Source organism: Homarus americanus, unplaced genomic scaffold (assembly GCF_018991925.1).
Source record: "Homarus americanus isolate GMGI-L3 unplaced genomic scaffold, GMGI_Hamer_2.0 scaffold19824, whole genome shotgun sequence".
NCBI classification, from domain to species: domain Eukaryota; kingdom Metazoa; phylum Arthropoda; class Malacostraca; order Decapoda; family Nephropidae; genus Homarus; species Homarus americanus.
The window spans coordinates 1,012,501-1,034,160 of NW_024746380.1; the positions used below are offsets into that span (position 1 = coordinate 1,012,501).

Here is a 21,660-nt window from a genome sequence, read left to right on the forward strand (position 1 = left end):
GATTGACAACTAATGTCTAGATTTCTCCCTAGATTCTCAGAACAATTAGTTGATCCCTTGTGAATATCAGAAAGTAATAGGCAAAATAGGTACATTAAGAAGAAATAGGTAATTATCTACTGAATTAGGGGTACTTATGATTTATGTCCCTGTTTTGATTTGAACATCCGGTGTCTTATAATTTGTGTATAATGTTGTAAAACTAAGACGAACTTATTAGTTGTTGTAGTGGCCGCTAGGGGTGTGACTATTGACACTGTATTATGTATGCTGGGTAGTGGAGACTTTCTATTGATTATGTTGGATTAGTCCCTTCCAACACTACCTGGGGGTTAGGTTAGGTTTGGTTTGGTTAGGTTAGTGTTTGGGAAGGCTATTGTTAGGTTAGGTTAGGGTTAGGGTCAGGTTAGGTTAGGTTAAGTTAGCGTTACGATATTTAATCAAGTGAAATAAAGTAGGGTGCCTAAATCTTCAGATAATCCTTAGTATCAGCCATACTGTCTATGGTACACCCGGGGTCAAAAGCTCGCTCCCTCCTAAAGTGAAGCAGTATCGACCCCAAATAAGACAAAATAACACACCCGCATCAGTTGACAGTCAGAGTAAGTCATTTCAGAGACTCGATTCGGAGACTTATTCCCAGCATATTGTAGCTCAGTTTCACTACCGAGAACCCACAATTACCCACGACTACTACTGTAAGTGACTTAACACATCAGTACTAAAGTCACGAGATATGAGGCGAGCATATCTGAAGTTAATGGTTATAGTATGACATTATTCTTGTCGTAATAAGCTTTAGAAATTCAGCCTGTTGTGTGATTTCAGGTTTTACACAGGTGCAGAGGTGACATCAGCTGAAGTCCCCATAGAAGTGACATCAACTAAGGGCCCCAGAGAAGTGACATCAACTAAGGGCCCCCAAAGAAGTGACATCAACTAAGGTCCCCAGAGAAGTGACATCAACTAAGGGCCCCCCAGAGAAGTGACATCAACTAAGGGCTCCCAGAGAAGTGACATCAACTAAGGGTCAAGAGAGTGTAGGAGGTCCTCACTATGGTCTCTCTGTGGCTGGTGGTGTGGGTAGTGGCAGTCTCCTCGCTCGCCTCCCTGACTACTGCAACCCAAGAAGGTGAGATCTCTTCTATCTGACAGACTGTGATGTGAGATTACCTGCGCCCAAGCTCCCCTCTTTAAGATCATGACAAGTTTCCTAATGTCCGTATATTTACTTTAACAATGAAGAAAATTTGACGGGAGGATCTTATTGTAGCAGCCCTGGTTGTAGTTACAGTGGGAAGTTAGGTTAGGTTAGCGTTAAGGAGGTCAAACTCCAGGTGAATAAGCTTGGATGCGTAATCTTAATGTGATTTAAAACGAACATAGAGAGTACTGTAGTATTAAAGAAAGATGGGAGAGAGGAGAGGAAGAGAAGGAAGGGAGGTGGTGGAGAATTAAGATTTTAACGCCGTTCTCTTACCTTTCAGAGAACTCTCCCCAGTTTCCGTCAACAACCATAGACTTGAAAGAGATCCGCCAGGTCAACAGAAAGGACGACCCTCAAGGAATCAAGCAGAATATACGGGTGGTGATACAGCCTAATGAAAGCATACCAGCTTACACAACATGGACGCTATATTCTAAAAATTCCACAAACTTTGTGGTTTATAATTCCATAACTTTAGTCAATGAAACATGTCCACCAGGTGAAGAGACGACCATTGAATTTGAAGGCACTTTTGTTCCTTCCAACATTACCATTTTACACGTAACAAACAATTTGACCAGGGATGATGTGGCTTTCTATTATGCAGTGGTCGACATAGAAGGTAAGTGACGGTGTGGTCCGAGGCACTGACCCAGTTGTGGGTAACCCTGTCAACCAGTAATTACAATTTATCGAGAAAGATACTTTTTTTTTCTTTTTTCTTTTGTCTTTTTCATAAATATCATATTGTAGGGCGTAACTCCCATCTCTCTCCTTGCTGTTGCCTTGTTCCCCAGTTGTCCGTCTCATACCTTTCCATATTATTATTCTCTCCCGTTCAACAATGTGTCCCAACTATCTCCCTCAGTCTGTCACCAACCACTGATTCAACCTACCATAATAACAATAATAATAACTGTTTTACTATTATTATTATCTTTAAATTGTCATGCGTTCACAATTTTCCATTTGATCCCATTTCTATCATGAACTTGCCTTCCCAATACAGTAGTTTCCTGAGTGCTTTCTTTGCCAATGTTCAACACCGTTTAGACACAGTAATAGGTAAAACATTGTGTAGCCCAGAATACATAATGAAGTACTCTCAGGTTTCTTTTGTATTCATATGTATGTCTTTATGGCTATTTTAATATTCATACTTTTAATTTATGTTCCACTAGCGTCATAATCATTGTGTGTGTGTGTGTGTGTGTGTGTGTGTGTGTGTGTGTGTGTGTGTGTGTGTGTGTGTGTGTGTGTGTGTGTGTGTGTGTGTGTTATCAAAGGTTACACAAAAAATAAATCCAGACTAGGATAATCTAACCCCCAGTTATACATCTAAACTAATATGTATAATTTATATTGCTATAAGATGCAGGAGCAATATGGCTAAAGTGTTTACCTTTAGTCCTACAGGTTAATGGTTTGTGCCCGTACTAACCCTATCCCACTTAACCTGAAATGGCTACCTGACGTTATAAGTTCGAGACGTGAAAGGTGAAAGTAGTCTGGTATAGTGCTTCCCTACTTGGCTTAGTGTTCAGTGTACTCTATCCACTCTGCCCGTTTTAATATTCTAGTTATGATTTATTCAGGGGTTTAAAAATGTTTTGAAGATGAATTTAATTAGGATTGGATTAAGTTTCTCATTATTGCTGTATCCTGGCAGATCTGGGAACAAGAGTGGCGTGGGTCGGGACAAGCGATGATGAAGTGAGTTACCTTCGCGTGGAGACTGGAACTTTAGATAATGTGCCTGTAAAAGACAAGGTAGTATGTAATCAAGAAGACAGCCCTTGTTATTATCCCAGGACGGACCTAATGGATGACCTTCAAATACCCAGATGCAAGGACCTCACTGCCGGCGACAAGACCATCAAGCATTGTGATGATGTTATCGGTCAATCTCAGGGTAAGTTCTATCACTCATTGTACATTTTTAAAAAGTTTACTCTTCTGTCAACAACTTTAGTCATTGCCAATATTCTTAAATTTTCGTTTAGTCTTATGTTAAATAACATCATTACGATTAAGAAAATAGGAAAATGAAATATTGTACACACTCTTCAAATGGATGATATGGAATAATGAGCCGTAAGCACTGTTTTGACTTTAAATATTTGAAAGACGGGAGAGAGGAGAATCTTTTCTATGAATTTAAAAAACTCCATCACTGGGAAGGCAAGTTGTACTTCGAGAATTACCATAAGTGAAGTAGCTGCCATCCTCTCACTGGTGTTACTACAGTTACCATATTCTCGTGTATTACCTCCAAGACTGGGACACTTAGCCAGCAGGTGTCACAGTCAAGGGGACAAAATTGACTGCATGGAAGATGGCTGGGGAAAGAGTGATCTGGCAGCCCAGTGACTCAGTGGAAGTTATATTAAGAGATACTGATGGAGAAGAGAAAATAGTGTGTAAACAATCTTAGTGGACGACCGAGTCATTACTCAAGCGGACCACCTTCCTCCACTTACTTCCCATATATTTTATGATTACTTCTGGAAGTCGTGATTCAATCTAAAATTCCAGAATCAGTTACTTTGCTTAAATAACGCTTTAATATCTTTGTTTGTGTATTGTATAGTATAAGAAAAAATAACATACATCAATATGGGAATAACTGTCCTTGTCTTATTCAAATTCGTGTTTGAAATGAAAAATGATATGTTTGAGGACCTGCCGTTGCTTGGCATGATCCTTCTTATTAACCAGACATATAGCGAGTTAATCTGTCTAAAGAAACTGACAGGAAGCCTTAGATTGACTCCAACAGCTGGTGAGAATTGGAGTCAAAAAGGTAAAAGATCTTGATCGTTATCTGAAAATAACAACTAGTCTGTCAGACCACAAGAATAATATACTGTATTGGTGTTGGGTAAAATGTACAGTACAGTCCAGTACAGTACAGTACCAGCCTTAAACAGGGATATGTTTTAAGAGGGCATGATAAAGGCCCTACTTTATCGCTTTACATATAGACGATAGTTGTACCATCTTATTAATCATGTTAAAAGAAACTGACTTTGTTTTGGATATGAGAGAAACTCATATACATTACTCTGGTGAGTCAAGGGTTAATGTTTAAACCGCTTTCATAATGTTTTGAACAACGTAATTGTTTTGTTTGGGTGATCCTGGGGAAAGTCGTTTTTATTGTGCCAGTACTAGTGCAGTTACGTGGAAAGCCATTTAACTTAGCCACGTTGTACTTCGTGAGCCATATACTGCTGGATGTTCCCACAATGTCTACCTATAAGGACATTCCCTTTTCCAGAAATGGCTGACACCCCAACACTGTTACTGCAGCAGGAGGTAAAAGCCCTGGGTGTGACCTACAAATCAAATGCTTCTTCAGTACAAGTCATTGTTTCTAAGCCGGAAGACAAGAACATTTTGTCTCAGATTGATTGCGTGACAGAGGGGGAGGACCCACAAAGCTGCAAGGCAACACTAAGCGATGAGGATTATAAACAGGATGTGATCAATAACATGGTAGTCCTGTTGAATAGTGATGGCTATGTGACAGAGGCTGCCATGGTCCGTTTTGAAGGTAAGAATTATAGTTTGATTGTTGTCTCTAGATAGAACCATTATTCCACCAAAGATGATAATAATAGTAGTAGTAGTCATGAATAAGATAGTCATATTGAGATATAACACAGTATAGTTATAACCATATTTACAAATGAAAAAGATGTGGAAAATATAAGGCTTCAAATATTATTCACGTTTTAAGAGTAATAGATACAGTAATAATAGTCAAAAATATAAATAGTACACTTAAAATAAAACGTTCAAAATAATAATGAAAAGTTATCTGGAGTTACTTGGTGAAGTTGGTAGTGCAGCAGAAACGCATTTGCCTCTTATAATTGTGTCCTGGGTTCAGTCCCCGACCCAGTTCAGATGTAAGACAGGTTTAGTCATCACTCGAGTTTCCTCCTGCACTAACAACAGACCGACTTGGCGACCTCCCGAAAGGTTAAAAACTTGTGAAATGATCAATTAGGTGAAATTAGATCCTACGAATAAATATAAATACTATACGATTAGGAACACTGTGATATTATTAAATGGAGTGAGTCTTATGTAAGTCTTATAATGTAGTTTTATTAGAGTTTAAATAGTGAGTGTTGCATTGGTCAGAACTAAACAGTACATGTGATGAAGTAGAATTACCGTACACAGGGATTACCACAACAATTACAGTGACTAAAACTAAACAAACAGTACAGTTAAATATGGTAATAATTTAACCCACTTTCAATACACATAATTAATAACCTGAAGGTGATTATCCATGTTTACAGTGTATAAGATATCAACGGCGAAACTCACTGGTGATGCTGCGTTGGTTGTTTGGAGACATGGCACCGAGGGTACCTACATTGTCAGTGCCTCCACCACCAAAGAGGAGACGAAGGTGACCATCAATTGCCCGGCTAGCACTGATGGCACTTGCCGGGGACACGTAGTCAATGTAGACTTATCAGAGGTTCCGATGGTCAGTGTAGAGAAGAACGACACCAGTAACAGTGTCCAGTCAACAAAAATTACTGGTACGTTTTACTTTTGTTCTTGTGTCCTTTTAGTACGAATAGAATAGCATTGACCTGTTTATTGACCTGTAGGATGAAGACTAACATTGACCCTGCTTATTGACCTGTAGGATGAAGACTAACATTGACCTGTTCATATTCAACTACTAAAGGCCATTCACCTTTCTCCCTGAACCATGAACCCCCGAGATTCAGACTCACGAATCCGAAGCATTTATGGGATTGAATAATGTATCAATCTACTGCTTCGGGTTCACGAGTCTGAATCTTGGGAAGTTAGTGGTTCAGAGGGAGAGAGATGAATGGACTCTAGTAGCTAAACTATACGTGGGTAAGGAATTCTCTCAAGAAGTCTCGTCACCTTTTATCAGTCCTGTTAATCATATTTTAATACATTCTCACATAACCTAACTTAACCTAACCACAATATACTTCATAGGTGTCCTCAGATAATTCAAGGTGTTTATTATGTTAATGTAGGTACAGTATTTGTAAAGAGACAGAGGCAGCCATCAAAGAATCAGATTAAATAAATTAGAAAACATGATTGATAAGATTACGAGAAAAAAAATTGAAGTTAACTGTAAAAGAAAATACAATAACCTAAAAAAATAAATAAAATCCACTCATTGTTGATTTAATACAATGCAAAAGCTTTAATTTAGTCATATTGGCCTAAACATGACAGACATACAGCCGAGTTTATTAACCCTGCAGTGTTCATAAGAGAATACAGTGCTATGATTCATCACCATTATAAATTACAGATACAACTCCACAGAAGAATAAGGTGACGAAGTTGACGCAAATAATCGACACAGAACAGACAACTAAGTCGGCGATCACGATGGCGTCCCACTCTGAAGGCATCACCAAAGTCACCGTGGCTAAATTAATCCTGGTAAATCAGGGAGACTCTCGAACGTACAGGGAAACTTACTATGAGGGAAAAGTAAAGGACGATGGTGAGTTTAGATTTGAGTTCGACGATGATATATTGGACGGTGAGGGAACTACTACGATGGATTTTCTTGCTATTGGCTACAAGGAAGATGGTGATGTTGGGGTTGTTGGTCCCGCTTACATCACATTACAAGGCGAGTCAGTCTCTCTCTCTCTCTCTCTCTCTCTCTCTCTCTCTCAGTGCAATGTATAACACAGTCTCAGAGAGTTGTCTCAAAAATAAGGGCCTACATATAGTGTATGAGCTAGTGTGTATATGTGAGTTACTGTAGTTGTGTACACGTTAGTTTGTTGTGTACATGTGAGTTACTGTAGTTGTGTACACGTTAGTTTGTTGTGTACATGTGAGTTACTGTAGTTGTGTACATGTGAGTTTGTTGTGTATATGTGAGTACAGAGTATAATACAATACCTATTGGTTATTGTCTCGTGATTTTGACTGTGATGCACAAAAAGTATTCAGGAAATTAATAAAATCGTGTTTGGCCATTACTCTACCTATTAAAAATAATAATAATAATAGTGATAATAGAAATAATAATAATAATAATAATAGTGATATAATAATAATAATAATAATAATAATAATAATAATAATAATAATAATAATAATAATAATAATAATAATAATAATAATAATAATAATAATAATAATAATAATAATAATAATAATAATAATAATAATGGGATCGTGTCATGGAAGTGTTGTTGCGTCTTCAAGTCTACACACACAGGTCATGTAGGTTGGGATAGATTAGATTAGGTTAGGTTAATTATAGGGTATTTGATCTTAAGGTGTCATAAGCTAGGGGAAAGCTAATCTTCACGTAATTCGAAGAATTTAAAGGAGGTTTCACCACCTTTCAGCCATCAACATCGAGGATATGGCTTGGGTTGACAGTACAAGCACGACACTACGAGTTGCCACCAATAACACCGAAGACCTGACTGTAGGCAACAAACCCGACAACAAGTGTAACAGTACTGTGAGCCCCTGTTACTTCGAGGATGATGCCAGTTTGACTAAGCTTTTGTCTCTGTGTCTCAGTCTTAAGAACAACATTCCTGGCGACACAGTAGAAACAGTTCAGCAATGCAAGGAGCAGCAACCCACGAATTTTAAGGGTAAGAGCAAGGTCACATTCTTGATGCTAAATATTCAGTGAGAGGTTTTGATCTGTATATAATAGGAATATTTTAAAATTGAAAGATTGGTACAGTGTTTAGTTATGAAGAGAGGGGTTTATTTATAAGTTCATGTTTAAAGAGAGTACAGTATTCATAGCCAGATGTCATTAACACTCATCTAAGTACAAACTATATAAAGTGTACACCTTAACTTATCAAAGAGAGTAGCTTGGTAGTACAGTAGTGAAGTTACAATCACACAAACCGTTGATTATCCTTTCCTATTCACCAACAGAACTGGTCAACTCTGTAAATCTGACCTTAAATGAACAAGAGACCCAGAATACCATGGAAGTCCGAACAGAATGCACCAAAGAAGCGAAGACCCTTGAGGTGGTGGCGCCTGGCAATGATATAAAAGACTGTCCACTTGACCTTCCAACTCCTTGTGAAGTAGAATTAAACTCCCATCCTCCAGCCTTCTCTGTGTTCGTGGTGTGCCTTCAGGATGATGAAGTAGTGTTGGAGTCGAAAAAGGAAACATTCCAAGGTTTGTTATGGTACCTGAGGAAGATGCTATCTCTCCCCTAAGAGTAAGGGAAGAGTTGTTCATACTAGCTCTGTGTTTATACCATCTAATATCACAAATGATTGGGTTTGTATTGACTCATGTGGTTTTATCTTAGACCTGCAAGTGGAAACAAAACAGCTTACTAAGGACCTACTAGAGGTGCGCTGGATCACTCCCAACCCAGAGAGCTATAAAGCAACTGTCCAAGCAACAGAAGCATTACTTATCAACAACAACAGTCCTCCTTTGAGCAGGGACGCCATACCTGCTACTGAAGTGAGTTGTAACGAAAAGAATATGAACTGTGTGGCTCACTTCCTGCTTGGGACGATCTCCTCCTACACTGTCACGGTGCAGAGAAAAGGCGACAGCAGCCATATTATAACAAAGGCCGGCGACATGGACTCCTCATTCGGTAAAACAATACAGAATTAATATCTTATGTTTGTTACATTCTTTTTTTTTCTAATACTTTTTGAAACTTAATATTTCATTTTTTATTTTAATTTGTATGAAATATAATTTTAGTTAATTTGGGTAAGATTTCATATTTTAATTCATGTTTCTGTCACAATATTGAAATATAAAATAATTTTCAGCAACAGCCACATTTCAGGAGGTCAGGTTCTTTGGGTTTATGTTTCTGTGTAAGGATAAATGTACTGTACGATAATTCCTGTGTTTTAAATTATCGGACAGAACTTGGTTGGAATGTTCTTCCAGTCAGATTACATTAAGTCAGTTAGGTGACATGATTGGATCTTCTGGGGTGACTACCGAATATAGAAATTAACTATTGTAATTAGTTTAAATGATAAAAGGCCACTGACATGTGTAGGATCTCTCCTTTGTTCCTGTTCACCACCACTGCATGGGCTGGTAAACTGTTCCATAGGTCTACCACCACCACCACAGCTTGAGTTGGTATATATTACTTCAACTGGATAGGCTGGGGTCATGACAAGTCGCCAGTGCTACGCCAGGTATAGTCAGATGCTCAAGAATTTAAGGGAATAAGAGACCAAAACAGACACAAGAATAAGAGCACTGTGGTGGTCCCGTATAAAGTAGGTAAGTAACAGTCTCTGACCTGGCATCACTAATACATGAGGGGTAATGATATCAGGTCACTGGCAAGACCACAAAAGTCACATGTGAGCACAGAGGTATTGCCTAAGTATCAAAGTAGCACATGAGGTCACTTAGACGATAGAAGTATAATACACAAGAGTCGCTTAGCTTAAGGTAGCTGACACTAAGGAGAGACGGGCGCTGTAGAAGTCATAAGTTCCATACACACAGGCTGTTGAAGGAGGGAGGAGGCGAGCAGCGAGTTAACTCTGAGGGATTGGGTGAATGGAAAGTGGGGAAGTGAATCCTAGAGAGAGTCCTCTTCTGAGTGGTGTTGCCCCTTCTGAGTGGTGGTGCCCCTTCTGAGTGGTGGTGCCCCTCCAGAGTGGTACCCCTTCATACTAGTGCCCTTCATCATTTAACCCCACAATTTTCATTTTGTCAGAACCTCACACGAGCATTGTCACCAAGGTGAGCAAGATTGATGATGGCACCACTAGAGTGAGCCTTGCAGCGCCCCTTCAGGAGGATACGAGCAGTGTGCAGCTGTCTGTGGTGAAGGAAAGTGACATTACAGTGGAGGTCACCTGTAAAGATGGTAAAATGGTCCCTAACTCATCCTCCACATATGAATTCACCCACCAAGACCCGGTATTTATCCCAGGGATGCTGACCAAATTCTTCTTGGTTGCTCGAGGTCCTGAAGATGCATTACAGTCTGTGGGCCAGGTCTACCTGATGGTGGAAGGTAATAAGAAAACTATATTATGTTTTTATCTAATAACTTTGAGAAATATAAGAGTACCTGTACCGTAGCATCCCAGAGTACAATTACTTAAATACAGTACTGTATTTTATATAATACAGGTCATTTATATCCCAAGAAGCAAAATGGAAATTTGATTTTTTTCTTCAGTTAACATCTGGAACAATACATTCACACGGCTAAGATGTGGTTACAAGGTTTGTTTGTTTAATTGTTATTAATAAGTTAGCATTCTTCAGTACTTTCTCCCACAACGTTCTGTGAGACACACACATCATTAAGTGAAGACACGGTTGCTGTTGTAATGCCAGCACTCACGCCATCTCCATAATAATAATAATAATAATAATAATAATAATAATAATAATGGGATCGTGTCATGGAAGTGTTGCTGCGTCTTCAAGTCTACACACACAGGTCATGTAGGTTGGGATAGATTAGATTAGGTTAGGTTAATTATAGGGTATTTGATCTTAAGGTGTCATAAGCTAGGGGAAAGCTAATCTTCACGTAATTCGAAGACTTTAAAGGATGTTTCACCACCTTTCAGCCATCAACATCGAGGATATGGCTTGGGTTGACAGTACAAGCACGACACTACGAGTTGCCACCAATAACACCGAAGACCTGACTGTAGGCAACAAACCCGACAACAAGTGTAACAGTACTGTGAGCCCCTGTTACTTCGAGGATGATGCCAGTTTGACTAAGCTTTTGTCTCTGTGTCTCAGTCTTAAGAACAACATTCCCGGCGACACAGTAGAAACAGTTCAGCAATGTATGGAACAGCAACCCACGAATTTTAAGGGTAAGAGCAAGGTCACATTCTTGATGCTAAATATTCAGTGAGAGGTTTTGATCTGTATATAATAGGAATATTTTAAAATTGAAAGATTGGTACAGTGTTTAGTTATGAAGAGAGGGGTTTATTTATAAGTTCAGGTTTAAAGAGAGTACAGTATCCATAGCCAGATGTCATTAACACTCATCTAAGTACAAACTATATAAAGTGTACACCTTAACTTATCAAAGAGAGTAGCTTGGTAGTACAGTAGTGAAGTTACAATCACACAAACCGTTGATTATCCTTTCCTATTCACCAACAGAACTGGTCAACCCTGTACATCTGAACTTAAATGAACAAAAGACCCAGAATACCATGGTTGTCCGAACAGAATGCACCAAAGAAGCGAAGACCCTTGAGGTGGTGGCGCCTGGCAATGATATAAAAGACTGTCCACTTGACCCTCCAACTCCTTGTGAAGTAGAATTAAACTCCCATCCTCCAGCCTTCTCTGTGTTCGTGGTGTGCCTTCAGGATGATGAAGTAGTGTTGGAGTCGAAAAAGGAAACATTCCAAGGTTTGTTATGGTACCTGAGGAAGATGCTATCTCTCCCCTAAGAGTAAGGGAGGAGTTGTTCATACTAGCTCTGTGTTTATACCATCTAATATCACAAATGATTGGGTTTGTATTGACTCGTGTGGTTTTATCTTAGACCTGCAAGTGGAAACAAAACAGCTTACTAAGGACCTACTAGAGGTGCGCTGGATCACTCCCAACCCAGAGAGCTATAAAGCAACTGTCCAAGCAACAGAAGCATTACTTATCAACAACAACAGTCCTCCTTTGAGCAGGGACGCCATACCTGCTACTGAAGTGAGTTGTAACGAAAAGAATATGAACTGTGTGGCTCACTTCCTGGTTGGGACGATCTCCTCCTACACTGTCACGGTGCAGAGAAAAGGCGACAGCAGCCATATTATAACAAAGGCCGGCGACATGGACTCCTCATTCGGTAAAACAATACAGAATTAATATCTTATGTTTGTTACATTCTTTTTTTCTAATACTTTTTGAAACTTAATATTTCATTTTATTATTTTAATTTGTATGAAATATAATTCTAGTTAATTTGGGTAGGATTTCATATTTTAATTCATGTTTCTGTCACAATATTGAAATATAAAATAATTTTCAGCAACAGCCACATTTCAGGAGGTCAGGTTCTTTGGGTTTATGTTTCTGTGTAAGGATAAATGTACTGTACGATAATTCCTGTGTTTTAAATTATCGGACAGAACTTGGTTAGAATGTTCTTCCAGTCAGATTACATTAAGTCAGTTAGGTGACATGATTGGATCTTCTGGGGTGACTACCGAATATAGAAATTAACTATTGTAATTAGTTTAAATGATAAAAGGCCACTGACATGTGTAGGATCTCTCCTTTGTTCCTGTTCACCACCACTGCATGGGCTGGTAAACTGTTCCATAGGTCTACCACCACCACCACAGCTTGAGTTGGTATATATTACTTCAACTGGATAGGCTGGGGTCATGACAAGTCGCCAGTGCTACGCTAGGTATAGTCAGATGCTCAAGAATTTAAGGGAATAAGAGACCAAAACAGACACAAGAATAAGAGCACTGTGGTGGTCCCGTATAAAGTAGGTAAGTAACAGTCTCTGACCTGGCATCACTAATACATGAGGGGTAATGATATCAGGTCACTGGCAAGACCACAAAAGTCACATGTGAGCACAGAGGTATTGCCTAAGTATCAAAGTAGCACATGAGGTCACTTAGACGATAGAAGTATAATACACAAGAGTCGCTTAGCTTAAGGTAGCTGACACTAAGGAGAGACGGGCGCTGTAGAAGTCATAAGTTCCACACACACAGGCTGTTGAAGGAGGGAGGAGGCGAGCAGCGAGTTAACTCTGAGGGATTGGGTGAATGGAAAGTGGGGAAGTGAATCCTAGAGAGAGTCCTCTTCTGAGTGGTGTTGCCCCTTCTGAGTGGTGGTGCCCCTTCTGAGTGGTGGTGCCCCTCCAGAGTGGTACCCCTTCATACTAGTGCCCTTCATCATTTAGCCCCACAATTTTCATTTTGTCAGAACCTCACACGAGCATTGTCACCAAGGTGAGCAAGATTGATGATGGCACCACTAGAGTGAGCCTTGCAGCGGCCCTTCAGGAGGATACGAGCAGTGTGCAGCTGTCTGTGGTGAAGGAAAGTGACATTACAGTGGAGGCCACCTGTAAAGATGGTAAAATGGTCCCTAACTCATCCTCCACCTATGAATTCACCCACCAAGACCCGGTGTTTATCCCAGGGATGCTGACCAAATTCTTCTTGGTTGCTCGAGGTCGTGAAGATGCATTACAGTCTGTGGGCCAGGTCTACCTGATGGTGGAAGGTAATAAGAAAACTATATTATGTTTTTATCTAATAACTTTGAGAAATATAAGAGTACCTGTACCGTAGCATCCCAGACTACAATTACTTAAATACAGTACTGTATTTTATATAATACAGGTCATTTATATCCCAAGAAGCAAAATGGAAATTTGATTTTTTTCTTCAGTTAACATCTGGAACAATACATTCACACGGCTAAGATGTGGTTACAAGGTTTGTTTGTTTAATTGTTATTAATAAGTTAGCATTCTTCAGTACTTTCTCCCACAACGTTCTGTGAGACACACATCATTAAGTGAAGACACGGTTGCTGTTGTAATGCCAGCACTCACGGCATCTCCATGATAGTCTGTGAGGCAGTGTGTGTGTGTATACATTTTTCTGAGACACCCTATCTGTCAAGTCTCACCAGGGAGAACCACTCAAGATGAGACCTGACCCCAAAACTTGGAAATAAAAGTCACCTCTAGACAGAATGAACTACTTGGCTTAGAGATCAGGTTGTCTCCTCAACACAACTTCAGTTATGTCATCCCCACTGGACTAACTTGTCAGGTGTGTTTTAACAAACTGTAAACAGCCCTCACAAACAACATAAATACGAAGGTTCACCATACCATGATAATGTTAACAACTTTGTATCAATATGCTGTACTAAACCACCAGCCACTATAAAAGAGCGACTTAAACACTTACCTTGTCTGTATGAGGACACTGTCTTGGGAAATATGCCTGTATCAGATGGTGAAGTATCTGGGGGGTCGGAAATGGCTCCTAAGGTCCACTATATCAAACCCGACTGATGGCTGACTAGTGAGGTGCCTACACCCGAGAGGCAGTACATGTTATTCTCCTACTTTAAATACCAGCTGTTGCGTATAATACAGGTAAGTCTTTCTTAGATTCAAAGGATGTAACAGAAAGGTACAGTAAATTAATTAATAGATTAATTCCCAGCCTCACCTGTTGACCTAGTGAATACATTATTTGTCTCCAAGTGGGCATCATCCACAGGGGAAAATATAGTCACAAACAGCTGCAGGATATATTTAACTTTTTACTTTACTTTTTTATTTTATTTTTATCCTCTTGACCACTGATCAGCTCGTTAGCCGCTTGGGCGATCGGTCACGTCTGTGTTACGCACTGTTGGCAAGTACTGGGCATGTACTGGCTCCTGAGTGTACCTGAACCTGCTCTAGTGTTGGTCAAGTCTCACTCTCAGAGCTACTAGTTAATATAGCTTGTGGTTTAATATACCTTACAGAATACTTGTCTTCCTCTATGCATGCGTTAGAGCTTGTTTTTTATAAACGATTAATTATAATAGTATTCACAGATCTCATGAAGATTACCACCTCAGCTTATTTCATCTTAAGATTAACCACCCTAATATTAACGTATTCCAACATAACTTAACCTAATCTAATCCCCTTAGGGTGTTTGATCACAAGTTGAAAGAACACTGGGGTGGCTAATCTTCATATGGTCTGTATTTACTGTTTAAAGGTACAGGCTGTATACAATATTATGATAACTGGTTGAGTATGTGGCATTTCAGTTTATTTCGACTCTGTTAATGGTTTAAGTTTTTAACCAACACACCTGAAGAAGATATGACTCTTTCACTGCACACAACCCAGGCATTACTGCTATGTTGTCTCATGAATTATTACAGTATTCTCAGTGATGATGACTACATAATTGTGTGTCTGACAATGACTATGGTGCTCCTTTACAGTAAATGATAGTATTTCTGTAAGATAGTGATTACAAGTACTGTATTACCGTAATTGATAACTACAGCACTTTATTGTATTGTATTACCATTATTGATTACTAACTGACTACATCCCATAATAGAGAGTGACTTTACTGTATAAATGAGAATGACTTTGCTGTATTTCCATAGTTGTGAACAATTCTGAAGTCCTCTCATTTATGATAATGACCATTGACCTTGCCGTCTTATTGTTAGTTGTGACTATGTAACATAATCTTCATAATATTAAGAAGCCATTCTCTTCTATATAACCTTATTACTTGACTTGTACATTACAGAGTTGAACGACAATCTGGATTGGGTGGGAGCTGAGAAGCATAACACTAGCGCCTCCCTGCGGATATCTCCCTTTGACGCCGAGTATCATCTCCCCGATAAAAATAAGATCTGCTTGAAGGGTAACACCACCTGCTACTTCCTGCAGGAGGGAGGACAGTCGAATTTGAACCTGGAGCGGTGCAAGACGTTGGACAACACAGCCTCAGAGGTTCCCACCAAAGTGGATGAGTGTGATGAGAATGTCACCCCATTCAAAGGTAGAAATCAGATCCAGATTCAGAAAGTTTATTCAAAATTATCATTTTAGTATGTTGACATGAAAACTACAGGTACAGTAATTTCCATAGTGACAGTATGATAAACAGAGTGTTTTATAAATTAACTATGGTAAAATGTGCACTCTATGCTAAGTCATTCACATCTCACAATAAACTGTGTCAGTTACCTGTGTGACGTGATCGGTGTTGGAGGAGCAGCTCTTCACAGTCTATTTGGTTCTTAATTTCCATAAATAACTTGGCATCGTCTACAAACATTTGTATGGAGGAGTGTATAGCTTCTGGCATGTCATTTATGAAGCAAACAAACAACACAGGCTCAATACACTGCCCTGTGGTACCCTCGCTTGTCACGGGTACACATGACTTCCACAGAGTATTGCCAGATATCCGTAAGAACAGCCTGGAGCAGTCACAAGCCATATACAACCATTTCTTCAAGGGGGGGACACATAATGGTTAATATAATAATAACTCTCTTGTTACAGAGTTCTCATCACATGTGTCCGTGACAGTGGAAAGTGGTAAAGTCAATGTGATCCTGATCACCGATGACAGTAATAGCAGTTCACTAGAGGTCATCGCCTATGACCCCAATGACCCCTCCACTGTGTACACAACTGAAAACAATGTACCCTGTATTATTAACAAGGATAGTCACGTTTGTACTCGAACGATTAAGGTAAGCTTTTTCTTCCCCCCTAATATGCATGTTAAATACTGAAGTTCATGTTGCTGCAGGTACTGTAACAAAGACAGTCTAGAAGTAGAGGGTAAATTATATTAACTTTTCCCAATTATTAAAAGAGGTGTGAGAAGGTCAGTACAGTAGTGTCAAGACAGTTAAGTTAAACATCTCTTTCACCCTTTAAGCTTCCTGGTTGAGTATGTACAGGAACATACTTTCCTTTACAGTTTTAGCTAAATGTTTTAGTGTGTGACTTCATCTGATATTTCTGAGTGAAAATATATCTGATACTAACTAACAACCATACTTTTCCCCGTAAACATTAATATGCTACAAAATTCATCTTAGATCATTATACAAAAAGTTGTCTGTATTGCTTGGGGACCATTATTTAACTTTAGAGTATCGTACAGGCCATAAATTACATGTTTCTGTCCTTTACTGCTAGAACTCAGGCTACAGTAAACCTGTGAACGTGCTAGTGGTGTCTTTTGATGAGAACGGTGCTGTGAAAGAGTCAGCACTCCTCATATCCTACTGTGAGTACTGATCAGGACTTCAAGTATTAGTGTGTATTAATTTGTCAGCTATACATGAAGGGGGAAAGATATATAAGAAGCAGCTCAGTTTGCATATGACCATTAGCATGTGATGGTTTATTGGGAAGGTTATGTTGCTGATGTGTGATGTTGATATGTGTAAAGTGACAGATAACCCAGATATAGCTTTATATGGCAGTTAGAGCAAATGTTAGAGAGAGAGAGAGAGAGAGAGAGTCTTTGCTTGCACTAGATTTCAGCCACCCTACCTCATAATGAAGGATTTGTAAGAAATTAAAAGAAAAATAGCAGTATGACTCACAATATGAAGTACATATGTTGTTATACCTGACTCCGTATGTATTAGAAGATGATTGAATCCTCTAGCTTCTCCCTCCCAAACTTCAGCCCTATTACCTCTTCCTACAGTCCCAGGAGCGCCACCAACAACAACTCCTAACTGGGTCATCGTTGTGTCAGTCCTCGGCTCCGTCTTCGGCCTGGCCTTCATCGCCTTTATAACCATCTTTGTCGTGTAAGTGATGGGTGTTCAGTGGGCCTCTTCTCCATTATGACATCTATTCATCCTGCACCATCCTGAGATCAATCAACTCACGTGTAGTTTATATACATATAGACCGTGTTCCTTCTGCATAATGTCACTCCTGGAATTGCTAGTACTGTACTGCAGATTGACTTCAGAAGATGGAGGAGACTAGATAAGACCAACTCAATAGGTTCAATTAATATGAATAACTAAAACAACTTTAACCTGGATTCTACAACTACTTGGAGGAGCATTCAGAGAGTCGTTCAGAAATTTGACAATGGTGTAGATATAGTAGTGTGTTGGTAAGTGTAGATACTAATAACAGTCGCTTTATCCCGACAGAAAGAAGAAGCGGGCACACAAAGAAGTGCAGCGGGAGATACAACTGGCATACGAGAAAGAGAGCACCAGTGGAAGGGATAACGAAGCATACCCATCACCCAGGGACTCTCCCATATTTATCATGCCCAGAGACGCTCCACGCATTTCCTCACGTGCATCCCCATCAATGCGGGCCAGGGAGGAGCCACGCACCTCATATCAGCCATCCTCCCATCAACAAGCAGGGGACGAGGAGTATCATTCGCCAGACCACAAATTCCAAAAGCAACGCGATTCAGTGGCGGTAGGTTCACACACCTGTTCTGTTGTTCAACTGGTACAGACTTTTCAAACAGACACTGAAACTGTATAATGGAGAAAAGAATTAGGAAAGAGACCTTATGGATGAGCAGAAGTGTAATTTAATTTCAGAGTTTCTAAAGCCCTTATCTTTCAAGAGTTAAAAATACTTCACCTGGGACCTTGTAAAATGGTTACTCTTATTCTGTCCCTTCTTTCATCCAGGCGTAGTACACTACTGGCATTGTCTGTTACTGTAGGTATTGTTTACCCGCTGTAGAGTTCATTATTTATAAAGGTTTCAAATGAAAATAAGATCCTCACTGCTGCACACATTGGATGTAAATACTGTAATGTATATAGTAACATAAAACTTTTGGCCAGTCTTAACACAAAAGTGTATCTGTGAATCAAAAATGTAAAAAATTAGAATGAACAAAGCACAGTTCACAAGAATGGTTTATTATGTGATGGAAAATATAGCTTTAATGTTTTTAATGTTGCCTTTTGCTGAAGCTTCAGTCAACCAGCTCGGTGCTTCCTGACACCTTCACTTACATTAATTTTTTATAGATGTTCACAATGCATTAAGAGTAATACAGAATCCATGTAAGTTATGAGAAAATAATTCAAACTGCTCATAAGATATGGCTATATAGTATATCATATAAATTTTGCAAAGAACACATTTAAGTAGCTAATGGTATTGTACTGTATATCTTCACAGCCACAACCAGGTAATGGTGACTCACGCTTTCGACCGCAAGGGCGTCTACCAGTAGTCCGCGTAAGGCCAACACCGCCACCAAAACCCTCTCCATCTGTAAGTTGAGGACAATTCTATTATCATGTTCTACTTTATTAACTTTCCTACATATCCAGTTACATCAGGGGTAAGAGGATCACTATTATGTTTCTTATTGACTCTGTGTTCAGGAGCTAAACTATAAACTGGATTCTTACTTGACCCAACGCAACTTTTACATTCTCTGGCATCCTCCACCATTCCACGCACCCTGTTCACTTAACTCTCTTCGCCCCTTCATTCTGGTCTCACTGGATGCAACTCTTATGCAGCTCATCTGTGGCTTCACCTTGGGGGACCATTCAGTTCCGTTTCCAGTAGCTACATGATGGAAATGTTAGTGTTAATACTGACATTCTACTTTCCTTCCTTTTTCCTACTTCCCTACATCTCCTTCCCGTATCCTCCTTATTTTTATCTCCTTACATTTATCTCCTTTTTATATCCTTCTCTTTATCTCCTTCTCTCTTCCTCCTTCCCTTCATCTCCCTCTCCCCGGGCTGGGATGTAAGGTGGGTGTTATCCTGTGTAATAGTACCAAACATGACAGGTTTTCCCCGGAGTATTACACTTTCCTCCAGTACTGTCACGAGACATGAAGGCCTCACTCCTCACGAACAATACTCAGTGCCGTCACGACACTCTCAGTGATCCAAGAGTTCATGATTCTCACTACGAAAAGGTTTGCCCTCACAGTTTTCTGGACGTGGGGCTTCTTCAGCCTTGAGCTGTACTTTCAGTTTGGAACTGGACTTTAAACAAAGTCCCAGTACATGGTGGTCTCTCATCTCTCATCCTTAAAATAACCGCACCTAAGATGTTCCAGCTGTTTTAAGATTTTTACCCTTTCCTACATTTTCATGATGTTCCTTTCTCTTGAAAAATAGCCAGTTTCCAGCTTGTTCCCCAAAAAGCTGATCCATCTTTTTATTCCAACTACTGACCCAAGCTCACACCTCAATTATTTCTAAAGTCAAAGGATATGTCATAAACAATGAACTCCAGCACCACCACCTCCCCTCACACTAACCCATCTACCTTCAAGGTCATTTCTCTGTCTATTACTGATGGTATGGTTGACAACATGGTCATGTCCTTGTACACATCGAGAAGTCCTTGCAGTTGTCCCAAATGTAGTATACAGTAGTCAAAGTGAATTACATATGGACACTTTTGCTCAGGGTTTTTTGATACTGAAGTTTTCGATAATGTAAGGTTTCTTTTGTGCAAACCTGACCTATTATACAATAGAAGGAATCTGGTGCCTACTGACATGTTAAGTTAGGGATGTGTCCTGAGGGCATCATGGTGCACAACGTAAGGAGATGGAGGGACCTAATGGGTGATCCATGCCTTACCTGGGAATTTAAATCCTTACATTAAATTTACATTCTTTCTTTTCAGACGTCTTATGGAAGAACGGATTTCTAATGCATCTGAAGACTCGTGAACTAATATTAAGACAGCTTCTGGAACTTCGTGATGTACTATGAACCTACAGCCGGGCATACTATATACCCCTCCCTGAAGTCTCCGAAACAGTTGCCCAAACTTTTAGAAGTTACAGTTTTATGGCTGCTGTCTCAGTTGTTTGTTCCAGTGTCCATTTTTTAAACATTTAAGTCTGTGTGTGTGTTAAAGCATTATCAAACTCTGTAATACCTTAGCTCATGATTATATACAGTACAGTATAAAGACGTTCTAGTAGCAGCTTTTTGGTGTTCATGATTAAAGGTTGACCCAACTATGAGCATCTACACACTACTGTACACAACAACCTTGATGTTATCAGTGTCCAGCCAGTTACCAAATGACTTGTTCATCAATCAGGTTAATTACAAAAGACGTTGTTGTTATATTAAAGTTGGAGTTACTGTAAAAGTACGTTTTAAAAAAATGATTATGGTCATTGTAATTTTGTTATTGTATTAATTGTGGCAGACAACACTGTACCCTCAGGAATGACGTCATCACAGCTTTTTAACTTACACATCCTCACATATGGTGTTTGGTTGTACTGTACAGTACATACCTAATGCTTATATAAGACTTTCTGTATTGTGCAAGTTAAAATTTTATCCAGGAATCCTGGAATTTTCTAGCAAAATAAAAGTAGATAGTACTGTATAAATATCATCCATGATATGCTATAACAAAATAATATATATATATATATATATATATATATATATATATATATATATATATATATATATATATATATATATATATATATATAGTTCAGTATAATAAAGTTACTGTTTTTTCATAGAAAGGTAAAAATGATACATTAAATATAATATAGTACAATATTTACTTTTACTTTTTACTTTTATCCTCTTCACTACGAATCGGCTCGTTAGCCGCTTGGGCTATCGGTCTCTGTTACGCACTGTTGGCAAGTACTGGGCATGTACTGGCTCCTGAATTTACCTGAACCTGCTCCTGTGTTGGTCAAGTCTTCTTGAAAGAGCTCACACTCGGTACCGTCACAACATTTTCTGGTAGATTGTTCCAAGAGTTTACAACTCTCACTCCGAAAAAGTTTGCCCTCACAGTTTTCTGGACTTCGGCTTCTTCAATCTTGAGCTGTGACCCCTTGTGGGGCGAGCGTCCGCCAGCTCCAATTAAGGACACTCGACTG

General features: G+C 39.3%; 1 protein-coding gene across 3 annotated transcripts in view; it reads left to right on the forward strand.

The window, feature by feature from the left end:
- LOC121879219 overlaps positions 1-21,187 on the forward strand; it is a 27,205-nt gene extending 6,018 nt beyond the window's left edge. For all 3 annotated transcript variants that reach the window (XM_042385814.1, XM_042385815.1, XM_042385813.1), the window contains exons 2-22: positions 829-1,132; positions 1,488-1,829; positions 2,877-3,119; positions 4,488-4,763; positions 5,524-5,772; positions 6,540-6,869; positions 7,603-7,860; positions 8,159-8,413; positions 8,550-8,849; positions 9,951-10,253; positions 10,822-11,079; positions 11,378-11,632; positions 11,769-12,068; positions 13,169-13,471; positions 15,535-15,792; positions 16,302-16,495; positions 16,950-17,040; positions 17,470-17,575; positions 17,933-18,215; positions 18,939-19,034; positions 20,421-21,187. In XM_042385814.1, coding sequence (XP_042241748.1) covers positions 1,057-1,132; positions 1,488-1,829; positions 2,877-3,119; positions 4,488-4,763; positions 5,524-5,772; positions 6,540-6,869; positions 7,603-7,860; positions 8,159-8,413; positions 8,550-8,849; positions 9,951-10,253; positions 10,822-11,079; positions 11,378-11,632; positions 11,769-12,068; positions 13,169-13,471; positions 15,535-15,792; positions 16,302-16,495; positions 16,950-17,040; positions 17,470-17,575; positions 17,933-18,215; positions 18,939-19,034; positions 20,421-20,447 — 4,803 coding nt within the window. In that variant the 5' untranslated portion in view covers positions 829-1,056 and the 3' untranslated portion in view covers positions 20,448-21,187. The remainder of the gene's footprint in view (positions 1-828; positions 1,133-1,487; positions 1,830-2,876; positions 3,120-4,487; positions 4,764-5,523; positions 5,773-6,539; positions 6,870-7,602; positions 7,861-8,158; positions 8,414-8,549; positions 8,850-9,950; positions 10,254-10,821; positions 11,080-11,377; positions 11,633-11,768; positions 12,069-13,168; positions 13,472-15,534; positions 15,793-16,301; positions 16,496-16,949; positions 17,041-17,469; positions 17,576-17,932; positions 18,216-18,938; positions 19,035-20,420) is intronic.
- The last annotated feature ends 473 nt before the right edge of the window (positions 21,188-21,660 follow it).